At 45.0% G+C, this 26528-nt stretch overlaps 2 protein-coding genes across 3 annotated transcripts; both read right to left on the bottom strand.

Moving 5' to 3' along the window:
- Positions 1-4174: 4174 nt before the first annotated feature.
- Positions 4175-5214, bottom strand: gbp (glycogen synthase kinase binding protein). Its single transcript, XM_012856139.3, has one exon. The coding sequence runs from the start codon at positions 5001-5003 to the stop codon at positions 4563-4565; it is 441 nt and encodes a 146-aa protein (XP_012711593.2). The 5' UTR covers positions 5004-5214; the 3' UTR covers positions 4175-4562.
- Positions 5215-10190: 4976 nt separating this feature from the next.
- On the bottom strand, positions 10191-25651 carry LOC118562728. 2 transcript variants are annotated; one of them, XM_036135628.1, is made up of 6 exons: positions 25303-25651; positions 22032-22185; positions 21848-21962; positions 19186-19339; positions 12112-12249; positions 10191-10639 (listed from the first exon to the last, which is right to left on the bottom strand). In XM_036135628.1, the coding sequence occupies exons 1-6, from the start codon at positions 25421-25423 to the stop codon at positions 10398-10400; spliced, it is 924 nt and encodes a 307-aa protein (XP_035991521.1). In that variant the 5' UTR covers positions 25424-25651; the 3' UTR covers positions 10191-10397. The 2 variants fall into 2 exon arrangements, with proteins under 2 accessions (XP_035991521.1, XP_035991522.1); XM_036135629.1 differs by having other exon boundaries at positions 12112-12186; positions 25303-25646.
- Between the last annotated feature and the right edge of the window lie 877 nt (positions 25652-26528).

Below are 26528 nucleotides of genomic sequence, written 5' to 3'. Positions count from 1 at the left end.
ATATTCTGTGTCCATATGCAATGGACACAGAAACAGAAAGGTAGAAGAGGAAAGGAGAGAAAAGAATCCCAGCGACCCGACCCAGGTTCCTGTGCTGGGGGGGGAAGCAGATGGGCCCAGCAGAGGGTCGGGGGGGGGGGGGGGGGGATTATTTTAGCAAACATACACACCAAAGCAACGCTAACCTTAGTGACCTCAGAAGGACCTGACTACTGGAGCGGTTCCCCGGTCCCTGCTGCAGAGAACGTCCCCCAGCATGATGCTGCCTCCACCATGTTCCACTGTGGGGATGATGGGATGTGTTGGGTTTGGACCACAGCGTTTTCCTTACATTCTAGCCTCGGCTGACCAGAGAACATCATCCCTCTCTGGTTAACGGCCTCCTGGCAGGGCTGCTCTGCTACCAGGTGCAGATGATGGACCTGATGGAGCTCTGGGGGAACATCAGAGATCTGGACATTTTTATAACTCCACTCTGACTTGTCTGGAGAGCTCCTTGGTCTTCATGGTGTGACTGCTCCTGCTTAGTGGTGCTGCACCTCTGGGCCTTGCAGAAAAGGTGTTTCTGCTGCAGGTCATGTGACCCTCAGGTGCTGGTCCCACTGAGGCAGGTAAAGGGAAGCTATTACAGTTGTGTTATAAGTGTACATTTACCTCCATGTCACGGAGTGCAGGAGCTGCTAACAGGTGCAACAGTTATGTTTTCACCCACTAGGGGGCGCTCATGCACTTTGATCAGTTAGTCATGTATTCTATAACGCAAAGTTTACAAGCTTCAATGTTATGTTATGTAAGATCAGACAACTTTTTATTTAATGTCATGTTGCAGAACCATTATAGAAGACAATGTTAAAAATAATTCATAAATATACCTGGCATGGCAGCAGTCAGAGATGGCCAAACAGAACAACAGTGTAATAATTTAAAGATAATTCATTTATTTAAGCAAGGCTAAGCGTTAAAGGCAACATACTGTAATCCTCTAATAAATGTTTATAAATAAATAAATAAATACTGTTAGGGTTACTAATAGTTTTCATTCTGGATTTTTTGTAGCTCTTACAGTTCGTGCATCACATGTAAGGCACGTCAATAAAGGGATTTTGAACCATTAGCTTGAGAGTCCGCCTTTTCAACCGGAGATGCTGCCTCAGGAGAGGCGCTGACGTAGGAAAGGTTTCCCTGAAGTTCTGAATGACCCGGTCCCTGTGAAGGTTCTGCATCCAAACACACCTCTGTGCCAAACTGGCAGCAGAAGCTCCAGAACTCCCAGAAAACTAATTTTCTCTCTCTTTCCTGGGGGTGGATATGTTTAGGATTTTAGATCTGTGCGTATTTTTCTCATTTCACTTGACTGAGACTATTTGGTGCAGATCCATCTCATGAAAGAAAGCATTTCAATTACAGGCTGGAGGGAAACAAGTCAGGGGGGCTGAAACCTTTAGCAAGGCGCGCTAACTTACCTGGTTAGGTTCTCCCAAACTCATCAGAGCACAGAGACGCTGCTCTGTCTGGAGAACTTCAGGAACCGGTTCTGCTGGCTGGACCGGGCCGTTGGTGACTGGTGGGTTTTTACCTGAAGTTCTGCAGCTGCTTGGTTTCTGTTTGTTGGTCCATCATCAGTTGGACCTTCAAACCGGGCCAACTTATTATAATTTTGTTCTGTCTGGGCCCCAGCACAGCACACCAGTACCTCTGGACCCGACTCAGAACCTTTTGGGTCAGTAATGAAAAGTCCTGAGTTTCATTAATATTTAACAGGTTTCTTGGTTTGTCTGTTTATCTAAAACTATAAAATCAGGATATTTTTCTGTCTCTTTTCAACCCAGCGAGCTGATTGGATGAAGCCTCGTTTGTTTTGTCTGGATGTGATCAAGACTGAAGATTATTTACGGCTCTACGCTCTTTGATCAGTTCAGTTGCAGCAGCTCCTTGAAGGAAGCCGGAAGTTACATTCCCCTTTGGCATTAATAAAGTATGTTTGAATGGAATAATAATTAGTTCTGATCTTTTGATTATTGAAGCGTTCCCACTTCCTGGATGGTGACAAACTTCCTGTTTCCTGGAGGTTTGAGTCCATTCCAGAAAACTGAGCTTTCAGGCAGAACCACTGATCTCTATTTATTCACTGGATTGCTGATTGGCTGGTATGTAGAACACGTCGCTGTGAAGCCGCATTAATTTGCAAAATACACACTCAAGTGTACATGTATATCTATATATTACATACACAGCGTGTGTAAGCACACACACATTTCTGCATTATAATAATAGTAATATTGCAAGTAACAGTAAACAAATTACCAAAAATATCGTAATGATATTCAGCGTTGTGGTTCTAGTTGAGAATTTGCATATACTATACATACAAGTATATATGCACATACTTGCATCCTCTCACATTCTGCACTCATTGTTTCATCCGAGCAACATCACTGTGTGGAATATATATATATATATATATATATATATATATATATATATATATATATATATATATATAAACGTCCAAAATATTTCAGTACATGACTTTCTCAGTACTTGATACTGTCAGTACATCCACTGACGGTAAAATTACCTGTTTTCTTCCCACAGCCAGAAAACTGCCTGTTGCAGCAACCAAATGCTGCTGCACACGTCAGCATGTTTACTCTCTCAATTCTGTGAGAGTAGGGAGTAGCAAGATGGCGGCCAGTGACTTCAGTTTTTCAGGCCAACCAGGGGTCCGTTCTTCGTACGTCGCTAACTCAGTTAGCTGGATTTGATTATTGACGGTCTGGCATGATCTTGGATCGTTTGGTTCTTCTAAAGACATCCTGCACTTGTTGTCATAGCAACATGTGCGCCAGCTTAAGCCTGCTCGCTCTCAGGCTTATTTCATGTAAACAAGATTAGATCGCAGCTGTATAAGCGGAGGAGATAGGGAAGTCTGTCGTAGCCATGTTCATTTTTACGACAGCAACCTGTTGCGGAAGGTGCAAGAATAATTTGCAGAGTTTTTCGAATTAATCGCGTATTGGGCAATAGACAGGATCCTTTAGTGCAGCGCAACAGTGTAATTGTAGAGAGATTTTTCATGGTGGCTGTTATAAACAGACAAACACATCATTTAACAGTGGCTTTTAAAGAGGAAAAAGTGGTGTTAGAGCCATAAATCTAAAATATTTAAGTTATTTGTATGATGGTTTGCTTTTTATTTTTATCATATTCAGTAAGAAGATTTGTTCGGGCCATTTTATTGTGAAGTTTAGTTTTACTTTGAAAGGCTTGCTTCCTGTTGAGCCGTATATATATTCTATATTAGAAAAAACTATGGATGGATTATCTAGACACGGAGCAATACAGTTTTACCGTGTAAACTGTGGATGACTTGGAAAAGGAACAACTTCATTTTTTATGGATAAAGATTTTTTTTGTTGTTAAAATTCCCAGTTTGCACGCGTCCTTTACTTCCCTTCTCTAAGGAATGACACTGAAATTTGGATCTCTTGACATAACAAGTGCCTTTTTAAAATAAAGTATAATAATTAAAGGCTACCATTTTGTAGAATATTCTTGTATTTCACTTTTACTTGTTCCTTCTAGTGGGTCCCGTGGAGGCTCTGATATAAAATAACAAAAGTAAATATGAAATTATTAAAATGCAAAAATTCATACTGTAGAAAGTGATAGAAACATCTACCATGGACAGTATTTATGCATTAATTTGTCTGCTACTTTTTTTAGCCCTCTCTCCTGGCTTTAACAGATTTTGAGGTGTTTTAATTAATGACTCAAATTCATCATAACCTTCCATTAAAAGCTCTTGTTCTGCTTGGGAAAAAAACTGTGGGCGTTCTTTGTTCACGCTGAACAGCCAATAGCAGCGCTGCTGATCATTGTTTCTACTATCGATACATTTCCCCTTTTAAACAAACGCATGAACGCGCAGTTGTCTCAGATAACTCAATCCAGCCATACTAATCATAAACAACAGGTGTGTTCGAAGAACCCAATTAACCGGATCATGATTAGCCGGATGAAATCATCTTGGATGTCTCATTTGATCTTGGATGTTTTAAGCAACGTACGAAGAACGGAGCCCAGCAATCCAGTGAATAAATAGAGATCAGTGGGCAGAACCTTCCGATAACAACAAGAGAAACAAGCGAGAACAGAGGAGGCGGGACTTCCGTTTGGAAAACAGGAAGTGTTTATTATTAAGACAATAAAAGTCCTGAGCAGTCAGGAATCTGAAAGCGCTCCGCTACGGAGCATCACGTGATTCTTCTGTACACACAAACAGGAAGTAAACAAACAAAGAACATCATCCGGTGACGTCACACCGGCTTGTGCTGTAAAGTTTTGGGCAGCTCAAGCCCCGCCCCCACAAAGTACCCGGATGTACATGACTGTTCAACAACTCCTGTGCGCGTGCGCGTGTCCACTGCGCGTGCACAGTTCCCCTCTCACGTCCGGCACGTACACGCCAACAGGCACATGTTATGTACAAACAGAACCAGGATCCACGGTGATCCGCTCTGACCCAAAGTGTTCCGGTCCGGTTCTCCCAGAACCGCCAGTCAGGCGCAGGGCAGGCCGTCCGGACCCCGGGGCAGGTCCCTGCAGTCCGGGGAGTACTGGAGCCTCCGAACCGCCTCCTTGATCAGGTTCCCGGACAGAATCAGTTCCTGCAGCAGCCGGTGCGGGTCTTCCTCCTGGACCCGAACCGGGACCTGCTTCCGGCTCCACGGTCGGATCCGGTCCCAGTCCTGCTCCGCCTTGGTGGGCAGCTGGTAGGGGCTGCGGGTCCGGTGCCCCCCCCGCTGGTTCCGCATCTTCAGGCAGCAGCTGCGGGGGTTCTCCGCCGCCGCTCCGCGGGACCCGGGGCCCGGCCTCTGGTGTCCCGGAGCCCCGTGGAGCTGCAGCGTCTCCCCGATCTTGGTGACCAGCGCGTCCACCTCCGCGGGGTCCACGGTCACGGACTGCTGCAGCAGCAGGTAGTTCTCCTGCAGACCCGGCATCTCTCCGCGGGATCAGTGGAACCGGACGGAACCGGGCCGCTGCGCTGCGCTCACACAAACAAGCCGTTTGATTTGTAAACAATGGGTGACGCGGCCGGGCGGGACCATCTGCTGCGGGGGGGGCGGAGCTCCGTTTGGGTCGCAGATCGGAACCGCGCAGGTCCCGGGGGGTGAGGGTGGGTTCGGCACTGTTTACTCTAGCATTCCGTGTCAGAACCAGAACCCCAGAACCCCAGACTGGGCCGGACCTCCTGCTTCCCTACACCCCCCCCCCCCCACCGGCTGATGGACCGGTCCACCTGAACCAACGTTACATAACTGCAGCGTGTAGAACATCCAAACAAACACCGAACCTCCTCCGACCCAATAAGACCTCACACTCAGTTTTCACAGAATTATCGGAACCAGTCTGACCCAAAGTCCCACCATCGGTTCTGATTTCCCTGTCATCAAAAAGCTTTATTGTGGACCGAACCCTCGTGGTTCTGGAGGTTCTGCCAGCTGAACGTGCTGACCCTGTAGAACAAGGGAGGTTCCGAACAGTGAGAACATGTGGTTCTGGAGGGGGGGGGGCTGTGTGTGAGGACATCTTGTTCAGGATTTCTCAGAACCAGCCTCAGCCTGAACCCGTTGCTCCCTCAGCCCTCATGACCATATAAGGAGCTACTACAGACACCACGTGGGCAGCAGCCAATCAGAGGCCGGGCTCTGTGTTTTCCTGCTGTGTGCGTGGATTGCCGTGGCAGCACAAAGTGAACGGAGCTCACACGTCACCCTGTAGAAACAGCAACAGAACCGGGCTCAGAGCAGAACCACGTGTCTAAAGCCCAGAAACGCTGAACTGGACTTCCACCAGAACCGGTTCTGAGTAATGATCAGCTGGGCTTCCACCAGAACCGGTTCTGATGGAAGTCCAGCTGATCATTACTCAGAACCGGTTCTGATGCTGCATGAATAAAACTGGAGCTCAAGTGTCTGACTGAATGTTCCACAGAACCCAGGTTCTGTCCGGTTCTGGTTCCTCGGGTCAGCGCTTTAGGCGAACATTCTGTATTTACGCTGTGGTTCTGGCCATGGTCAGCCCAGCTGATCATTACTCAGAACCGGGTCCAACAGAACCAGTAAAGTGACTCCGGCCCCCAGAGTCCGCTTTAATCTGTGAGGCCGGAAATAAATGATGTAAAAATAAACGGACGGTTCTGAGCTGCTGACCCGGTGTTTATGGTTCTGGAGGCCCGGCCGGTCCAGGAGATGCCGGGTAAATTCCCTGTTTCTGGGTCTGAGAAGAACTTCCTGTTCTTCAGAACCTCAACAATCTGACAAATAACTGGAAGGTGAAAATGTAAAATGATCTGAAGGTTCTCCAGCCCGGTTTAAGGGTCTGCTGCAGAACTCTGGCAGAACCTTCCCTCTGTGGACCGGGGCGGTGTCAGGCGGCGCTGCTCTGGGCCCGGCAGACAGAAACAGAACCACCTCTCAGCTCCGGGTCAACAGATGGACTCCAGCCAGCAGGGTTCACAGAGTTTGTTTCCTCATCCAGAACCAGCCGCTCTCTCAGAACCGGGTTCATGTTTGGACCTGTTCCTGGAAAACCTCCTGACAGCTGCTTCCTCTGACTGCATCAGGCCTGAAACGCTCCTCCAGAACCACGTTTGGACCACGCTGGGTCTCTATAGAAACAAATATGTCCCTAAAAACGACATGGGTCACACGGCACCGTTTTTAGAAAAGTTTTCATCCACACAGATTACAGCTGCAGGAAAATCAGCATCAAGCAGGATGGTGAAGCAAAGTTGTGTGAAAACGATGAAGAAATGATTTCAGTAACTCATCATCATCATCATCATCATCACCATCATCATCATCACCTGCATGTAGATTACAGCCCATTAATGCTGTAGCTGATTAAGCTAAAACAAGAATAACTGATTAAACTTCATACTTTGTCTTGATTCACATAATAAATAAAGCCCCCCCCCCCCCCTTTGGGTATTGGATGAGTGCAGTGTGAGAATACAGCTTTAATTTAAACAATTAACTCATTTTAATTCTCTGCCGCCGTTAAACATTCTGGTTCCTCTGGTTGAGGCCCATTTCCTGCCGGCGCCACGGTGGATCTCCTGATCTGGCTTCCATTGATCAGGGCTTCTCAGGTTCTTTGGAGGATCACCTTCTGGATGTGATACCGGCTAACGAGAGCTGCTGAACTCATCTTCATCTTTTCACACGATGAAGATGAGTTGGCCTGTATTTGTGGAGAAGGTTCTGAACAGATGGTGGAGAACAGCCTGCAGCAGAACCAGCAGATCCAGAGACCAGCAGCATCTTCACCATAAAGCGGGCTCATCATCACTGGAGGCAGACTGGATTCTGAAACATCTCCTCACTTCAGGACCAAACTGTCCTCCAAGGTGTCGATGCTCCGTTGAGCCCTTGGTTCTGTTTCCTAAGGTCCAAACAGAACCAGCTGTGCATGGAAGTGGAGGAAGAGCCGAGCGGTTCCTGCTGTGGAACAAAGCAGGTGATGTGAAGCATGAGGAGCTCAGGAAGAACCGCCCTGAAGAACCCTGATGGGCAGCAGAACCACCTCCTGCAGGTCAATCTAGAACATGATCCTTCAGGTCAACCAACGGCCTCACATTATGGTCCATTCTACTGCGGATCACGCACGGTTCCTCAGAACCACCCCGTCTCTGGACCTGAGCTGGTCCGCCCACATAGACCCTGTTCTGAAGAAGCCCGGCAGAGACTGGACCTCCTGCACCAACTCCTCCGCCATCATCCGGTCCGTTCTGTGTTCGTCCATCACTGTGTGGTTTGGATCATCCACAGAACCGGACCGGTCCAAACTACAACCCCCAATCAGGTCTGCAGAGGACCATCAGTTCTGACCTTCCCTCCTCCAGAACCTGTCCAGGTCCAGCTAACATCTCTGCAGAACCCACACCTGCCCCCTGGTCACGACCTGTTCAGGCGTTCACCTCCAGGTGGCGCTGTTTGCTGATACCAGCCTGCATGGAGACCGGTTCTGCCCCAGACTGGTTCTGTTGGACCCAGAGTTCTCAGCTCCTCTGCTGAGGATCTAATTAAGCAGATTTAATCAGAACCTCCTTAGTTCATGTATTACAAAGAGGCAAAACAAACAGAACATTTATTTATACCTCATATCTGCAACTGAAGTCAAATTCTCTGATATTCTGCACACAGTCGGCCCATTAAGCTGATTCTGGTTCTGGAACCAGCTGCCAGTGGGCCGGGTCTGGAGAAAAGAGACCAACACCTCCATCTTCTGGACAGCTGCAGGAACTACAGCCGCTTTAAGGTTTCATTAAACACAGGAGAAACATTTCAGAAAGATTATAAAAACATCCCAGCATTGTTGGTTCTAACACCACCAGAACCGGGCTTTACCTCAACACCACTTCAGACCGATTATCAGTCCACTCAGGTTTTCATTCAGTCGTACAAACGTTTTAAATTACAAACTAGAGTCGTCCTCACTTCCTCCCAGGTTCTGGTGTCGGACCACAGAACTGCAACACAGAACTTTGATTTGTTCCTTTTAGATCAGTTTTTGATCTGTTAAGTTTTGGCCGTGGGAAAGACACCGTCTCAATAGGATAATGGGTGGGTAACAGTACAGAAGCTGCAGAGAGGTGTGTTAAACTACGGCTCTGCTTCCTGGTCTGGACCCTGGGTTGTCAGCATTTAGGAGGACTAATAAATCCGGCCAGATTTCTAGAAAGAAGAGCTGCACCATCCAAAGTAGGATGGATGCCGTCTCTCCGGATCAGACCAGGTTTTCCCCAGAAAGTTCTCCAGTTATCAATGTAGCCCACGTCGTTTTCTGGACACCACCTAGACAACCAGCGGTTGAATGATGACATGCGGCTAAACATGTCATCACTGGTCAAATCAGGCAGGGGACCAGAGAAAATTACGGAGTCCGACATTGCTTTAGCAAACTCACACACCGAAGCAACACCAACTTTAGTGACCTCTGATCGGCGTGACCGGGTGTCATTACCGCCAGCGTGAATAACAATTTTGCGGTATTTACGCTTATCCTTAGCCAGTAGTTTTAGGTAAGATTCTATGTCGCCCGTTCTGGCCCCTGGCAGGCCTTTAACTATGGTCCCTGGTGTCTCTAGTGCCACGTTTCTGACTATTGAGCTCCCAATAATCAGGGTCAGCTTCTCAGCGGGTGTGTCGCTGAGTGGGGAAAATTTGTTTGAAACGCAGACGGGTTGGTGGTGATCTGGGGTCTGAAATCTAGAGCTATGCTTCCTACGAACTGTCACCCAGCCGGCCTGCTTACCCGCCTGCTCGGGTGCTTCTGGAGGACCACTAAGTGAACTAACGCTAGGTCTATGTGGCTCCGCGCTAGCAGAGGGGCGGCTATCAGCTGGTCTTTCCATAGCACGGAGCCGGGTCTCTAATTCTGACACCCAAAGCTACAAAAACACTACATTTATTACAAGTACCATTATCACTAAAGGAGGCAGAGGAATAACTAAACATCTGACACAGAGAGCAGGAGATAAGGGGAGACTTAGTCAGAGACGGAGAAGCTGATGGACGGATAGGGGAGAAAGCCATTGTGAGGCTAAAGCTAGGCTAGGCTAAAGCTAGGCTAGGCTAAAGCTCGGCTAGGCTAGGCTAAAGCTAGGCTAAGGTAAAGCTAGGCTAGCTTTACAAAGCCAAAAAAGCAAACCGTGAAACACGAGGAGTTCCCAAGCGCGATATGCAGCAACAGAAAATGTTTTAAAAGTGCTTATGTGTTAGAAACAGATGTTACAGCAAAGAGATTAAAGATAAAAGCGAAAGAATCTGGAGCAACACACCGTCGCTCACATCGTGAAAAACAGGAAGTGACACAATACGCCTTACCGCAAACAGGAAATGACAAGCTTCAATTACCATCAATTACCTCTTTCCTCCTTTAATAGTTTCTATGAAGAGTAACCAATCATACGTTAGCAACAGTAACTAAGAGGAGGGAGGGCAAACATTCACTTCCTTCAGAAAATGCAGAAGACATTACTCCAAAAATTTGAAACGATTTCCTTCGGATTATCTTTCACTGAAATCACCGTGGAATCCATGATAATATGCAGGCGGCCAGCGCTGTTGGCCAGGCAGTAACCGTGAAGTTCTCTGAACACATGAAGAACGACCAGCATCTTCTCAGGAGGTAACATCGTTTATTTCTTTGAACGGCTGGGAACTGAAGAGCAGCTCCAGAAACTGAGATCTCCAACGCAGAGGGAGGTCAGTGAAGTAGAAAAAAACATCAACCGAGGAGAAGAGCTGCAGAAACAATGAAAACTGAACCAATCAGCAGCCAGATCTGCTTCCAGTCACAAAATAAAACCTGATCCTGACTCCGCCCCTTCAGTCTTCCAGAGACTGCCCCGCCCTCAGCATGTACTCGTCCAGCTCTTCGTCCAGACGTCTGCGGGACATGGACATGTAGTCCTCCAGCTGCTGGTCCAGCCTCCTCCTGGACAACGACATGTACTCGTCCAGCTGTGCATCCAGCTGCTGCTTGGTTGGAACGACACTGGAGAGAAAGCCCCGCCCCTTTACCGACGTGGCCCCGCCCCTCGGTGCCGTGTGACTCCACCTGCGTGCGCCTGCCAGAAAAGAGTTGACGTTAGTAACAGGAAGCGGACCGCTTCAGACACCTGACGGAGTTTTTCCTCAGCCAGGTTCTGGACCGAACGGAACCGAGGCAGCAGAACCCGGACTGGCTGAGCAGCAGCATACAGAACATATCATCAGAACATATTTCAGAACATATCATCAGTACATATTATCAGAACATATCATCAGAACATATTATCAGAACATATTATCAGAACATATTATCAGAACATATCAGAACATATTATCAGAACATATCATCAGAACATATTAGAACATATTATCAGAACATATTATCAGAACATATTATCAGAACATATTAGAACATATTATCAGAACATATTTCAGACCTTATCATCAGAACATATCATCAGAACATATTATCAGAACATATTTCAGACCTTATCATCAGAACATATCATCAGAACATATTATCAGAACATATTTCAGACCTTATCATCAGAACATATTATCAGAACATATCATCAGAACATATCATCAGAACATATTATCAGAACATATTATCAGAACATATTATCAGAACATATTATCAGAACATATCAGAACATATTATCAGAACATATCATCAGACCTTATTATCAGAACATATTATCAGAACATATTATCAGAACATATTATCAGAACATATTTCAGACCTTATCATCAGAACATATCATCAGAACATATTATCAGAACATATTTCAGACCTTATCATCAGAACATATCATCAGAACATATCATCAGAACATATTTCAGACCTTATCATCAGAACATATCATCAGAACATATTATCAGAACATATTATCAGAACATATCAGAACATATTATCAGACCTTATTATCAGAACATATTATCAGAACATATTATCAGAACATATCATCAGAACATATTATCAGAACATATTTCAGACCTTATCATCAGAACATATCATCAGAACATATTATCAGAACATATTATCAGAACATATCAGAACATATTATCAGAACATATCATCAGACCTTATTATCAGAACATATTATCAGAACATATTATCAGAACATATTATCAGAACATATTATCAGAACATATCATCAGAACATATTATCAGAACATATCAGAACATATTATCAGAACATATCATCAGACCTTATTATCAGAACATATTATCAGAACATATCATCAGACCTTATTATCAGAACATATTATCAGAACATATTATCAGAACATATCATCAGAACATATTATCAGAACATATCAGAACATATTATCAGAACATATCATCAGACCTTATTATCAGAACATATTGTCAGAACATATCATCAGACCTTATTATCAGAACATATTATCAGAACATATCAGAACATATTATCAGAACATATCATCAGACCTTATTATCAGAACATATTATCAGAACATATTATCAGAACATATTAGAACATATTATCAGAACATATTTCAGACCTGATCAGACAGAGGGACTGACCTGCTGTCGGTGTTTGGGGGTTTCCTGTCCTCACCAGGCGGCACCGCCCGAGACACAGGTGCAGGTTCCCCCGTCCTGTGGAGAACCAGCAGAGAAGCACACAGGTTGGATCCAGGAGACACAGCCAGAGTCTGAGGCCTTCAGGAAGGAGACTTCATCAGTAGATTATAGATTATTATTATTTATTTATCAGTAGATTATAGAAAAATCTGAGTTTCAACAATTAAACACCTTCTTAACAACGACCAGCCGCTTTGATGTTCTCCAGTCAGGTTTCCTCACCACAGTACAGAGACCGCCCTGATCAAGGTGCTGGTTCTGATGGACCTCAGAACCTCAGTGCTGGTTCTGTTGGACCTCAGTGCTGGTTCTGTTGGACCTCAGAACCTCAGTGCTGGTTCTGTTGGACCTCAGAACCTCAGTGCTGGTTCTGGTGGATCTCAGAACCACAGTGCTGGTTCTGTTGGACCTCAGTGCAGCATTGATACTGTGGATCACTCCATCCTGGTAGAACATCTGGAGAACTGGGTCGGCCTCTCTGCTGCAGCTCTCCACTGGTTTAAATCCTACTTAAAGGACTTTTAGTGTCAGCAGGTAACTTTACATCAGAGACGACATAAATCACATGTGGGGTTCTCCAAGGTTCCATCCTGGGTTCCTCCTGTTCTAGATTATTATTCACCAGAGAGCATGGAAGCATGAAACCACTGGACGGCTACAGTTATTTTATATCGGGACATAGGCACCAGCAACCCCCGCGACGCCATGAGGGAATAAATTAATTCTATATTAATTATATATTATTAATCCTTTTCACAGATTCATGCCAGAGGGTTTGCATAGATTGTACATTTACGTATATTATTATGAAACGAACGTTTACGTCTTGACTTAAGTATATCCTAATTTTTTATTTATATAATGATTTAAGTAGAACAATGACTAGAGCAGAATTAAGTTGTATTTACCGGAGATGAAGTGTAGACTGCAAATTCTGTCGTGGTATGATGCCCCCCCCCCCCCCCCCCCCCCCCCCCCAGTCCATTGGGAGTGTCTGCCTGCGCTCTTTTCATTGAAATTATCAATTTCTTTATTCTTTCTTCAGTAAACGACAGAAACGTACATCCTACGATCTGGAATGCCTCTGTGTGCAACCGGGAGCACAACAAGTCGTAGGCATTCTTTAGATTCCAAAAATAAACTAAAAGTACGCTCTAAATCACCCGTTTAGTCATAGTAGACGAGAACAGTTCTGTTTCTGCCTACCAGCGGGACCCGGACGTAGCGCTGACGTAGTGCTGATGTAGCGCTGACGTAGCGCTGATGTAGCTGGTGACGTCACGCGTGAACTGGTCTATAATCGGGGAAATGTAGGGGGCGGTAAGAGCTGCTATAGACGGAGATTTGCCGCCGTTGACCAACTACTTATGACTGCCCTGAGTAACTCAAGGAATTATTTTAAACTAAATATTTTAGGCTAAAATATTAAACTGTTTATTGGTTGTTGTTTTTTCTCCAATCCCACCGTTATGTTTAGTAATTTCTGCCAAAAGCTGCAGCATTTTCATTTAATCCATCTGAATGCAGTATTTTCAAGCCCTACTCTGATTGGATGGAAAGAAACCTGTCTGTGATTGGCTGGTGAGGAGGACAGTTTTTGAAGTCAGAGCGCAGAGCTGGTGTTGAGCGTGGAAGCAGCAGGTCACAGACAGACATGTAACCGAGCGCCATCATAGTGGATAGAGAAGAGTTTAATCAGAGTTGAGAGCGCGTGATGTTTAAACGCTGAATACCTGTCTCACTGCGCGCTCAAACAAAAGACACTAATATCACTGCAGAAGTGGGTATACGTAATGCTGACTGAATAATAAGTGGCTATGCGCCGTATACCCGCCCACACCCTGGACTACACTGGCCGACTTCATGTGAGATCATAAAGCATTGGCACTCATTGTGCAGCTTAATTTTTTTAACAAACACGGCAAAATCCTTCGTCATCTTTACCGTCGACAGGCTGCAGCCATGTCCCCAATTCCTCGTTTTCCATTCACTTTTGCTGAAGTTTGCATTTTCCCGTTCTCTAGCTCTTTCTCCGCGTCAAGCTCCTTTCCTGAACATTATAAAAACAAACGGCTTTACGATCCACCGGAAGCAGCTATATCTGATAATATATCTGACTAAACTGCTTTTATGACCGTATGTTTTTAGAAAAAAATAAGGCATTTTTAATGCCACAGATAATCACATTTAATGACTTTTAATGCCAATTAAGGCCTTAATTTTTAAAAAATTAATTTAATGACTTAATGCCCCGTGGAAACCCTGAGTTAAATTTTAATTCATACTGACCAACATGAACCAAGGAGAAAACATTACCGTCTGTAGCCACCAGAGGGCGCTCTAGGCTTGTGAACACAATCGTTTTCTTGTACCACTTAAAATGTATTTAAACATGAACCTATGGACAACAAGGACTGAACATGTTTCTCAGTCTGGATTCACGCAGCAGCTCAAAGCATCCAGACCGCCACAGAAGCCGTTATCGGGCCGTCCGTGAAGCTAACACCAGTTAGCGCTAGCTCACAGCTCTGTTGTCCGGGCAGGTTACAACTTCACTGATGCACGTCAGCTTTAAGGCTGTGTCTCATTCCGCCTACTTCTACACTTCGAACACTTAGTTTTAAGTATGTAGTGTAGAAAGTACCCGGATGACCCCCTAAAAACGGGCACAAAATGCAGTGTGTAACGATGGACCCTACTCGCACTAAACAGACGCCATCTTGACTACAAAGCGGAAAGGGAGGGGCTAAGGACGTCGGGACGATGTTCCCATTTTGAAAATAATGGCGGACAATTCAGCCGAGACAGCCGGAGCTGCGACACCGCAATCATATAAATGTAAGTAATGGTGGTAATACGAGGCATTGTACTCAATAGGTGTTTGTAAAATACACGAACATACTTCACGTTCAGCCAATAGGAGGAGGATCCTGCGTTGACGTCGGAGGCGATGTATTATCCACATGCTGTGAATATAAACGATTGTTGTTTGTAAACAAACGCCAGCATATATTTTTGGCGGTCTGAAAAATTTGCGGTCACATGTGTTGTCGTTCGTCACGTCATCCCGGTAAGTGTTTTAACATAAGTGTTCCTTTTGGAACACTACTAACGGTCGAAAGTGGGCTCTACGGCAGTAAGTGGTCAGTGCACATCAGCAGTGCACTGAAGGAAGTGTTCGGAATGAGACACAGCCTAATGTGTTCTACTGTTAGCTTAGCACGTAGCAACGTTACGCTCACCGTCTAATTAAGGCTTAATTTTAACAGAGCGTTACGCGCTGCATAAAACCTGCTAATTTACCACTTTCATCCTTTCAGGTCTGTTCCACGTCGGGTTCTGGATGCAGCCGTGTATTTTAATAATTTGGTTTACCAAATTAAATGTCAGTTTTTAGTCTTGGATTGTGTGAAATAAATGTCTATAAAATGCGTATAGTCTTGTGTTTTTTTCCTCTTTATGGTGCATTTTGTCACTGATGCGACTTTAAGAGCGACTTTTGGTCCAAAACATACGGTAATCCAATAGGGGGTTTTCAGCTGACGTCACGCTCACGTGACTACTCAGCGCGTCCGCCATATTGGGTGGCAGTCGTTTCGCACCGTTGACCTGCATTGTATGACGCCTTAGGCAGTATTGGAAGTGAACAATGGGGAAAACGTGTTTAATGGTTGGTTGCACGGCCCGTGGAGGTGGAGATCAACGCTTTCTATCGCCTACCAGCCGTAATAGTGAATCAGTGTGAAAAAACAAAACAGCTGTCTGAACAACGCCGTCACCTATGGCTGACACGGATATCCAGGTCCGATTTGGACGGTGTTAAGCTGGAATACGCCAGAGTCTGCGGTGCTCACTTTGTCACAGGTAATTAACTGTTAAGTATTTAAAACATATAAGAAGAATATATTAATAATAGGGCTTGGGCGTTATGACTTATTACTTTCCGCGGCTGTCGTGTTGACTGCCTCCGCCGCCTCTACTGCCTATTACTACCGCGTACTGTACTCCCTCTCTCAGCCGTGTTTTAATTTGATTAATTTCACCTTAACTTGATTTGAACCATGGTAAACCGTTGCTGTATTGTGGGCTGTAACAGCGCAACACATGATCGCCATGGGAAAAACATAGAAACAGATTAATTTTCCACCGCTTTCCTGCCTGGAGGCGCAACCACGGAGAACAACTGTTAGAGATAACAAAGAGTCGGCTCGCTTGGATCGCGGCTGTAAGACCGAACATAACTTTCCACAGTATCCCGATGTCAATGAGAGTGTGTTCTAAACGTTTGAAACACATAGCAGCAAGTTAAAAGTACATTACATGCGCGAGTGGTTGTTAGCACTGGCGGTTAGCAGCTACTAAACTAGCATGTGCCAGCCCGTCTGAGCGCAGCTTACCTTTGAATGAGTTACTGTGTTCCCACTGTTTGCTGGCTTTATGATCTGCAGCTCCTACCGGCGCCAATACGGTAAATACAACTTAATTTTGCACTGGTCATTGTTCTGCTTAAATAATTAAAGCCGCGAGCGGCGTCGATCGGCGTCGATCGGCCTTGCAGCCAAGCGCCTTCGCGCACCGCCGGCCACCGCAGAAGCATGCGACGGGCGGTGCAACACATTTGCAACACATTTGCGTCGGATTGTTTACATTTTTACCATCTTATTAAAACTCACCCGTCCACGTATGATGGCGATTTCCTTGATGTACATAACCAGATGTGAACTGGTTGTGAGCCTCTAGACCCTTGTAAGCTCTCATTTCCTCAAGAGTGTGCAGAGGGTTTTCACTGAACACCAGGTAATGCACTATGTCGCCGTGCTCTACATTTGGCCAATCATCTGGATTACGGCTAAACACGGCACCGTGGAGGGCATACGGGTCCATATGGTCGATCACGGAACATTTCCTCAGATATACGTCCTTATCTGGTCGCTCTAGCGTGCTGGCGTACTTATCCATTCGCGATACGATAATATGTGTAAGACAACTAGAGATAAGGAAGTGTGCCACCCAATATGGCGGACCGGAAGTTGACCAGTGACGTCAGTGAAAACACCCTATTCACATGCTTGACCCCCACTACACACTCCCTGACCAGGAACAGTTTCCTAAACAACGTGGAATCAAAGGAGGAACAGGAGGAAAAGGAGGTAGATGTGTGGGACCTCAGCTTCACAATTCATTTTATTGACAATGACAACAAGATGCTTAGAACCTGCCTGAAGGAGACAAAGTCCTCCTGGAACCTGACCGAGCATTTTATTATTCATTACCTTTAGACAATAGACTGACATCATCAAAATGTATAAATGTATTTCTTATACTAAAATCATCAGTGCATTTTTAGTGTTATCTAAAGCAGACATGATTAATAATGTGACTGAACTCTATTACTTATTTACTTACTTATGTCTGCCCATTGGTGGAAGGAAAAATTAGCTTTTTAAAGCTCTGGAGCGCCTTAATCTCCTGAATCACCAGCTAGTCCCAGAGTCTCCAACCAGAGGGGCTCAAGACAAAAGATGATTGCAAAGGTCCTGGAAGAACAAACAGTTTTATTCTGACTATAACAGCAGGACGCTGACATCCTGAGTCTCTGCAGGAGGCCTAAACTGCTCCTCTGGAGTTCACACTCTCCTTCAGGGAGTCGTATGTAAAAGTCTCCTGAGTGAAACCAGGGCTCCACCTGTTCAACAAAAGATCACAATAACACAATAACGGCCCATCTGGAAGAGAAATAGAGAAATATGCCGACTCTGCCACAGATGACCTGATCCTCGTTTCAGAAAGTCCATCAGCCCAAAGCGGAGGCCATTAAAGATCCTAAGGCTGAGATGCTGTGTGAAGTCACAGGCAGATCATCCCCAGCCCAGCGAACCAGAGGCTGCAGGACCGGCTGCCACTCAGCAACCTTTGCCACTCGGTGAGGAAACAACTCAAAGTGTTAGGAAGTTTCTCCAAAAAAACAAAGTCTAGAAGATGCAGAAGATGCCTGGCCTCTCACTGAAGAACAAAAAGCTCCCTGATGCTGATGTGGAGCGTCACTTTCCACCACTGTCCCAGCTGACAAAAACGTATTTATGCATTCCAGCGTCTGAAAGGCTTCTGGTGCAGGGAGATATTATATATGCATATATTATTTAACGTCACGGCAGCAGGGCAGCCTTAGAGCCAGTTATTCTGCAGGGAAGCCGTGAGTCTGAAGCATCTTTGTTCTCCTCAGACGTTCAGACCACCACCATGATTTAGAAGTTAAAATGTTACTAATTACTTGACTGATGAGTGTGCACGTCTATAAAGAATGAATTATTGTTGATATTCTTGTGTGCGTGTCTATTGTTATATGGCCTTATTGCCTGAGAAGGTGGAGGTTTTCTTTGCTGTTAAACCATGTGGAGAGTTTTTTAGTTATTTTCAGTACTTACTGCTGTTTGGTGCTGTGGCGAATAAAAACAGTAACTTATTTGTTACAGAGGTTGGAGCTCAGGTGTAACTATTTATTTGCCAAATGTTTTGCACATTTGAACTTTAAAACTTTTACTTGACGATTATTTATTGTTATGTTGACCTATTTTAAACGGGCACAGGCAAAGGTTAAATAATAAATACTTTAAGGTAAATTCAGCCTTTTTCCCTCCTGGTCCTTATTCTATATAATATAAAAAGTTTCAATAATTATCCGTATCCATCAATATTCGGTACACCAGCAGCTGCAGCTGGAACATCTTCCTCTTAGGGAGGCCAGGAAGCAGGAAACCGCTGGCAGAACCCAGCAGGGAAGAGGTCCGGCCCGGTTCTGAGAGAACCCGACTAAAGATTTAATACGTGGAATAAAGGTCAGCTGCTTCCTGATTGAAAGAAGAGGTTTGTAACTTCTGAGCCTCAGAGGAACCCCAGCTGGGTTCTGGTTGGGCTGCAGAAGGTTCTGCCGGGTCCTTCAGCCGCAGACGGCAGCAGGTACCCATGGAAAGGTCTGAGGCCTTAAGGCGGATCTGTGGCGCTGCTGGTACTCACTCCTGTAGGGGGCGCTGCTCCTGGCTCGCCATGAGTACTTCCTCCTGAAGCTCCAGAACCCGGGAAATCTACAGCGGTGGCGGGACAGCAGTGGACCGCCGAGTCGAGTCCAGATGCTGCGGCGCCTCCTGCTCCCCAGACGCAGCTTCATCCTCTGAGAGCAAAGTTAGTTTGCAGAACAATTCAGAAACGACACGATGATGCAAAGTGCAGAAGAAGAACAGAAGCGGGTCTGACGCCTTATGATCAACAAGTCAATTAATCGCTGGTACATTTTAATCACATCAGGGATGCACGATATTTATCACACCGATAAAATATCAGAGCGATTTGGTGGAACTTTTTAAATCGACCTGATACGTAAATTTTAACAATAAAAATAGCCGATAATTAAATGTGGTGGAATTTTATTCAGGCAGAGTAGCCCCAAAGCGGGACAGGACCACTGAGCTATATAATACACTGGAGTGCTGATTTTGCCGAAAAACTGAAGTCACTGGCCGCCATCTTGCTACTCCCTACTCTCCCAGAATCCCACAGGATTTGGTTGCAGCAACAAGCAGTTTTCTGGCTGTGTGAAAACGTTTCACAGGTAATTCTACAGTCAGTGGATGTACTAACACTATCAACTACTAGGAAATTAGGTGCTGAGATATTTTACATGTTATTCATATTAAATATGTATATATAAGTATGTGTATATGTATATATATATATATATATATGTATACACATATGTAAATATATGTTTTTGTATATTGTTATTTATAAATGTTAAACATATATATTTAAATTAATAAAATGCAAAATATTTCAGCACATGATTTTCTCACTACTTGATAGTTTTAGAACATAACATTAAACTATATGGCATTTGACATTTTAAAAGTCTTAACCCCCCCTAAACATGAGAAAATCCTCGTTATTCGATGCTGTAGCGCACATATTCCCTAGTTACTGAGGGGAAATAGGGAGTACCAATATGGCGGCTGGTGGCTTCAAAGCGACTCGTTCTAACAGCGGCTATTAGCACTCCAGTATATAATATAGCTCAGTGGGCAGGACCTGTGGATTTTGTGTTCCTTACTATCAGGACCCAGGCTTGGCTCCGTTATTGCCTGACTATAAATAAACACGTCTTCCCCAGTGTGGCCGTTTTTCTCAGCACTAGAAGATGACAACAGATTTGCAGTTTGCAAAACCTGAGGAGGAAAATAGGCTTCAGGTTTTAACACAACACACCTAAAAGCTCACCTGAAGAATCGTCATCCTCGTCATTTTTAACGTTACACTTTTATTGACTTTATTGAATTTTTGGAACCGAGGCTGACCTGCTTTAACCTGACTCCGCCAGATAGATTTGCTCCGCATATCCATCTGGAAACCTTCTGTTGAAGTAATTTTGGGAAGGGGCGAAAATACTGGTTAGCTGATTGGCCTATGTTGGTGATAGACGGGCCAAATAAACCAATCAGATGCGTCGTCGCTCGTAACAGAGCGACGACGAAAACACAACCACAAGCCAAGCTACTCTTGCTGCTGCAGGTAAAGGCTCGTTAGCTCAGCAAATAAATTACTCTGTAATTCCGATAAAACTTGCTCGATAGCCGCGCTAACGCTAGTTTCATCGGCTGAAGCCGCCATGTTCTTTAGACTGAACTGACGCGCTTCCCGTTGCGTCACACCTCAACCCGCCTCAAAGCCAACGCTGATTGGACGTTCATTTGGTGAACGGCTCCAAATTTTCTTTAACGGAGAGCAGCCAGACTGATCTGCGAGTGAAACCTTGAAACCTCGTGAGATCAGGATGGTCTCACCAGGCTGACCTGCTTATGTTAGTACAGATAATTTCATGTTCAGGGATGCTCTTTGTATTCTGAATTGATTTGTGTCTTTTATTAGTTAAAGCAAATTACAACTTTTTTGTGTGATGGCATAAAAAAATAAGCATTTGAAGAGCCAAAGCCTTTTGTTTGCTGTTATGGATAAACCAGAGCTACTAAGTTTGTTTATTATAGCTGCATCCAGCACAAGCTGCAGATTATGCAAAAACTATATTGAATATGAATTTATTGGTATTAGAATTGGTATCGGCCACGAAAAGCAGAAAATTATTGGTTATCGATATCGGTGGACATTTTTTATTTCATGCATCACTAAATCGCATAATTAAAATAAGCGCCATAGTTTGCGTAGGCATGCCTGCTTATTTCCGTCTCCTCTCTGTGAGGCAGGAAAGTTTTCCCCTCCCTGCTGGTTGGCTCCGTCCCGCCAGGTTGGCCAGGTGGCGGCGTCAGGTGTGTCAGCACAGGTGTGTGAGGAAGCTAATGCCAGCTAGCGCGTTAGGTTAGCTGGCCGGGAGCGTTGCCTCCAGACGGCATCGTTGCTGTTTCACGTTTCTCTCAAACATCGAAGCTTTAAAACAAACGGGGGTCAGATGGGGGGGGGGGGGGCAGCCAGAGAAACGTGGACGTTGGTGTCAGAGCTGCAGTTTTCTGGGTTGAACCCAGACGTCTGAGCTGCGTTACCATTTCAGAGGAAAAATGACAAAAATAGGATTAACTACCAGAATTTTTAGAACTATTTATGGTGACACATCAGAGCTGACCAACAGCGAACCAGAACCACCTGGGCAGGTGAGGCAGGTGGCGCCGCGGCTCACCTGAGGCAGCAGCCCTCTCCTCCTACGGCTCCCTGGCTGCAGAGGAAGGGTTCCACGGCTCATCACAATGGGCCCGTCGGGTCGGGTCAGCTGGTTCCTCAGAACCTGAGAGAAGCTTCAGAGGAAAGCGTGAGAGGAACGGACCCGCCCGGTTCTCCGGACGCCTCCGGGTTCTGAGTCTTACCGCTCATTCAGGGAAACCGTCGACGAGCTTCTCAGGTACAACGAGCCGAGCTCAGGTGCATCCATCAGGTGTTGATTCTGGTGCCGAGACAAACCGGGTTCTCCTGCAGAACAATCAGCAGAACCAAGCGGTCCGTTTGCAGCCAGAGAAGAACCTGAGAGAACACACAGCAGATCATGGAGGGTCGACCCGACACGATGGGAGCAGAAATGTAGCCAGAACCTCCCGGTCCACTCAGCTAATAAATGTAGCAGATAAAAAAACATAAACTTTATTAACCTTAATCAGCGTTTTCACAATTAGTTCACTCCCAGCCCTGTTAAAGCTGCTCCGCTACATCAGGCGTTAGCGTATTCACACTGACTGCTGCTAGTTAACGGCTGCTAGTTAACGGCTGCTAGTTAACGGCTGCTAGTTAACAGCTGCTAGTTAACAGCTGCTAGTTAACAGCTGCTAGTTAACGACTGCTAGTTAACGACTGCTAGTTAACAGCAGCTAGTTAACTGCTGCTAGTTAACAGCTGCTAGTTAACAGCAGCTAGTTAACAGCTGCTAGTTAGCAACTGCTAGTTAACGGCTGCTAGTTAACGGCTGCTAGTTAACGGCTGCTAGTTAACAGCTGCTAGTTAACGACTGCTAGTTAACGACTGCTAGTTAACAGCAGCTAGTTAACGGCTGCTAGTTAGCAACTGCTAGTTAACGGCTGCTAGTTAACGGCTGCTAGTTAACGGCTGCTAGTTAACAGCAGCTAGTTAACGGCTGCTAGTTAACTGCTGCTAGTTAATGACTGCTAGTTAACGGCTGCTAGTTAACGGCTGCTAGTTAACTGCTGCTAGTTAACAGCAGCTAGTTAACGGCTGCTAGTTAACTGCTGCTAGTTAATGACTGCTAGTTAACGGCTGCTAGTTAACGGCTGCTAGTTAACGGCTGCTAGTTAACAGCTGCTAGTTAACAGCAGCTAGTTAACAGCTGCTAGTTAACAGCTGCTAGTTAGCAACTGCTAGTCAACGGCTGCTAGTCAACGACTGCTAGTTAACAGCTGCTAGTTAACAGCAGCTAGTTAACAGCTGCTAGTTAACTGCTGCTAGTTAACGGCTGCTAGTTAACAGCAGCTAGTTAACAGCTGCTAGTTAACTGCTGCTAGTTAACTGCTGCTAGTTAACAGCTGCTAGTTAACGGTTGCTAGTTAACGACTGCTAGTTAACGACTGCTAGTTAACAGCTGCTAGTTAACAGCTGCTAGTTAACAGCTGCTAGTTAACTGCAGCTAGTTAACGGCTGCTAGTTAACGACTGCTAGTTAACAGCAGCTAGTTAACGGCTGCAGTTTAGTTAGTCCCCCCCCTCCCCATGATTCCACTACCGCTCAGCATGCCCCCCCCCCCACGGTCAGGGCGGATGGACAGAAAAGTTCGGGTCGTTTTCATTCTGTTCGCCTAATTAGGGGCGGCGCATGGCGGGCCACTAATTGGCTCCTGAACGCACCTTTATGAGGTGATCAGGTGTAAATCACCGGCTCCAGTCGCCTGGTTCTGGTTCCGTGTGAACCTTTGGACTCATCCTCCTCACTGCTAACATTTTTCATTTTTAACTTTTAGGGCCTCTCTGTCTTAGGACTCTTTGTGAATATGACCTCTGGAAACTGTTCTGTTAAAATGTGTAAAACTAACAACATTTATGCACCTTCTACATCTGATCAAACGGCTGAGACTCTAAAAGTGTTTTACTGATTATCTGAACAAGTTTTATTTTCTGCTGGAGGCTTCAGGTGTGGAGCATCATCATCATCATCATCATCATCCTGAATAAATGCCTCACATCCAATCATCTCAGAAATATCCTCATCCTGTCCAGCTGATAATCAGCTACATTATTATTACTCAGATCATTTAAATCCTTACTGTATATAAATCATCTTAAATCTCTTCTTTATTCCACTGCATATATCCCGATGCACCGTGTACACTTCATGCACCTTTGCCTCACCTGCACCTTCTGTTACTTATAAGAGCCGATGTCACAAGTGAATTTCTCCATTGTGAGATCAATAGAGGTATATCTAATGTAATCTAATTCTTACATTATCTTTCACACTTTCTAATATTTTAAGCCGTTAATATTTGTTCTCTATTTTCACAATGGCTGATTTTGCCTTTATTAGCTTTGCCACCTGGAACCAGGTGTCCTTTCTGCTTCCTTTCATTACCAACAGGACCAGTGATGCTAGTTTATCTGTGTTTGCTACAGCAGGAACCATGTGGTTCTGAGCCCATTCACAGCCTAGCTTAACCTCAGCGGGTTAACTTCAGCGGGTTAACTTCAGCGGGATAACTTCAGCGGGATAACTTCAGCAGGTTAATCTCAGCGGGTTAATCTCAGCGGGTTAACCTCGGCGGGTTTAATATCAGCGGGTTAACCTCAGCGGGTTAACTTCAGCGGGTTAACCTCAGCGGGGTTAACTTCAGCGGGATAACTTCAGCAGGTTAATCTCAGCGGGTTAATCTCAGCGGGTTAACCTCGGCGGGTTTAATATCAGCGGGTTAACCTCAGCGGGTTAATATCAGCAGGTTAATCTCAGCGGGTTAATCTCAGCGGGTTAACCTCGGCGGGGTTAATATCAGCAGGTTAATCTCAGCGGGTTAACTTCAACGGGTTTAATCTCAGCGGGTTTAATATCAGCGGGTTAACCTCAGCGGGTTAACATCAGCGGGTTAACCTCAGCGGGTTAACATCAGCGGGTTAACCTCAGCAGGTTAATATCAGCGGGTTAACTTCAGCGGGTTTAATCTCAGCGGGTTAACTTCAACGGGTTTAATCTCAGCGGGTTTAATCTCAGCGGGTTAACTTCAGCGGGTTAACCTCGGCGGGTTTAATCTCAGCGGGTTAACTTCAGCGGGTTGGGTTAATATCAGCGGGTTAACCTCAGCGGGTCTGAACGCGACCTGAGAACACGTGGAGCCCCCGCTGCTGGAAGTCCCTTTGGCCGCCTCTACGACCCCCGGAGCCGGGAGGCACTAAAGAGCTCTGCTCCTCCAGCTCCATTAAACATTTTACTTTGATAAATATCTCACTTTGATTCTGTTACTTCTAATGTTTAGAAAATGTGGAGGAACTACAGTAGCTGAAAGGAAGCTAGCTCTGAGGCTAACAGCTAGAAGCTAACAGCTAGATGCTAACAGCTGGGAAACCAGCAAACTCCCAAACATGTCACCCTAAACCCGCCAGGTTACCTCAGGTAACTAACCCCACAGGTGACATAAACCAATTAGCTCACCTGTACCGCCTGTTCTGCTGGCTAGCCGCTCCGGTTCTGGTGAAACCAGGTGGTTCGTTTGGCGCCGGTCCGCCCTGACGCTCACCGAGAACCCCTCTGACGTCATCAAGGTCGACTCCATGTTTGTTTTTAATGAAAACTGTTCATCCCCGGCCGGGTCAGACCGAACCGAACCGAACCGAACCTCTAAGCTTCCCTGTTAAACTGGATCCACAGCAAACTGAGCTGCGCTACGGTAACCGTTCATTGCAGAGAATCTACGCCATGCAGCCATTGCAAGATGCGACTGTAGGGGGCGCTGGTTGTCCTCCGTGACCCGGCAGCAGGGCTCCGTTCTTCATATGCCGCTAACTCAGTTAGCTGGATTTCAGACTATGTTAACTAGATTAAGATTTGATCATACTGGGTTAAATAAAACATTATTTTTATTAAAGAAAAGTGAAACAGATGAATGTATAGAATGTAAAGTAATAGAAAATGTAGAACATATTTTATTATATTGTAGGAAATATGATAAAGAAAGGATAGAATTAAAACAAAAGACAAGACAAATTGGAAGGGAATGGAATTTGAAAGGATTAATAGGAACAACAGGAGAGGGGATAAAGGAAATGCAGAAAACTGTTATTAAATATCTTAAGAATACAGGATTATATTATAAGATTTAAAGGTATATGTATATATGGATGTATATATATTTTGTATGTATATATGTATATGTATAGATAGATAAATATATAGATATATATGGATATATAGATATATAGAAATATGGATATGGGAATATGGATAGAGATATATAGGTATATAGAAGTATAGATATAGATGTGTAGAAATATGGATATAAATGTATATAAATATAGAAATATGGATATAGATATAAATAATCATCAAATTGATATGGCCCATGCTACATACTCCGGTACAGTAGGTGGCGGTATGCACCTAAAAGATAAGGTTGCAATCTGCCATTAAACAAAAAGAAGAAGAAGAAGCTGGATTTCATTGTTGACGGTTTGGCATGATCTTGGATCGTTTGGTTCTTCTAAACTCATCTTGGACTTGTTGTCATAGCAACATGTGCGCCAGCTTAAACCTGCTCGCTAACAGGTTTATTTAATGTAAACAGGATTAGATCGCAGCTTTATAAGCGGAGGAGATGGGAAGTCTGTCCAGCCAGCGCACTTGCACCACCTAGTGGCAGAGGACGGGACAGAATTGTGAGT

The sequence above is a fragment of the Fundulus heteroclitus genome, chromosome 3, assembly GCF_011125445.2.
Source record: "Fundulus heteroclitus isolate FHET01 chromosome 3, MU-UCD_Fhet_4.1, whole genome shotgun sequence".
NCBI classification, from domain to species: domain Eukaryota; kingdom Metazoa; phylum Chordata; class Actinopteri; order Cyprinodontiformes; family Fundulidae; genus Fundulus; species Fundulus heteroclitus.
This window is presented reverse-complemented; position numbering and strand designations above follow the sequence as displayed.

Excerpts from the sequence above, each read along its gene's own strand:
- gbp (XM_012856139.3), bottom strand. The coding sequence starts at position 5,003 with ATGCCGGGTCTGCAGGAGAACTACCTGCTGCTGCAGCAGTCCGTGACC.
- LOC118562728 (XM_036135628.1), bottom strand. The coding sequence starts at position 25,423 with ATGGAGTCGACCTTGATGACGTCAGAGGGGTTCTCGGTGAGCGTCAGG. Across the intron at positions 19,340-21,847 it reads GGAGAGGGCTGCTGCCTCAG|AGGATGAAGCTGCGTCTGGG; the intron begins GTGAGCCGCGGC and ends CTTTGCTCTCAG. Across the intron at positions 12,250-19,185 it reads GAGCAGCGCCCCCTACAGGA|GCCTCAGACTCTGGCTGTGT; the intron begins GTGAGTACCAGC and ends TCCTTCCTGAAG.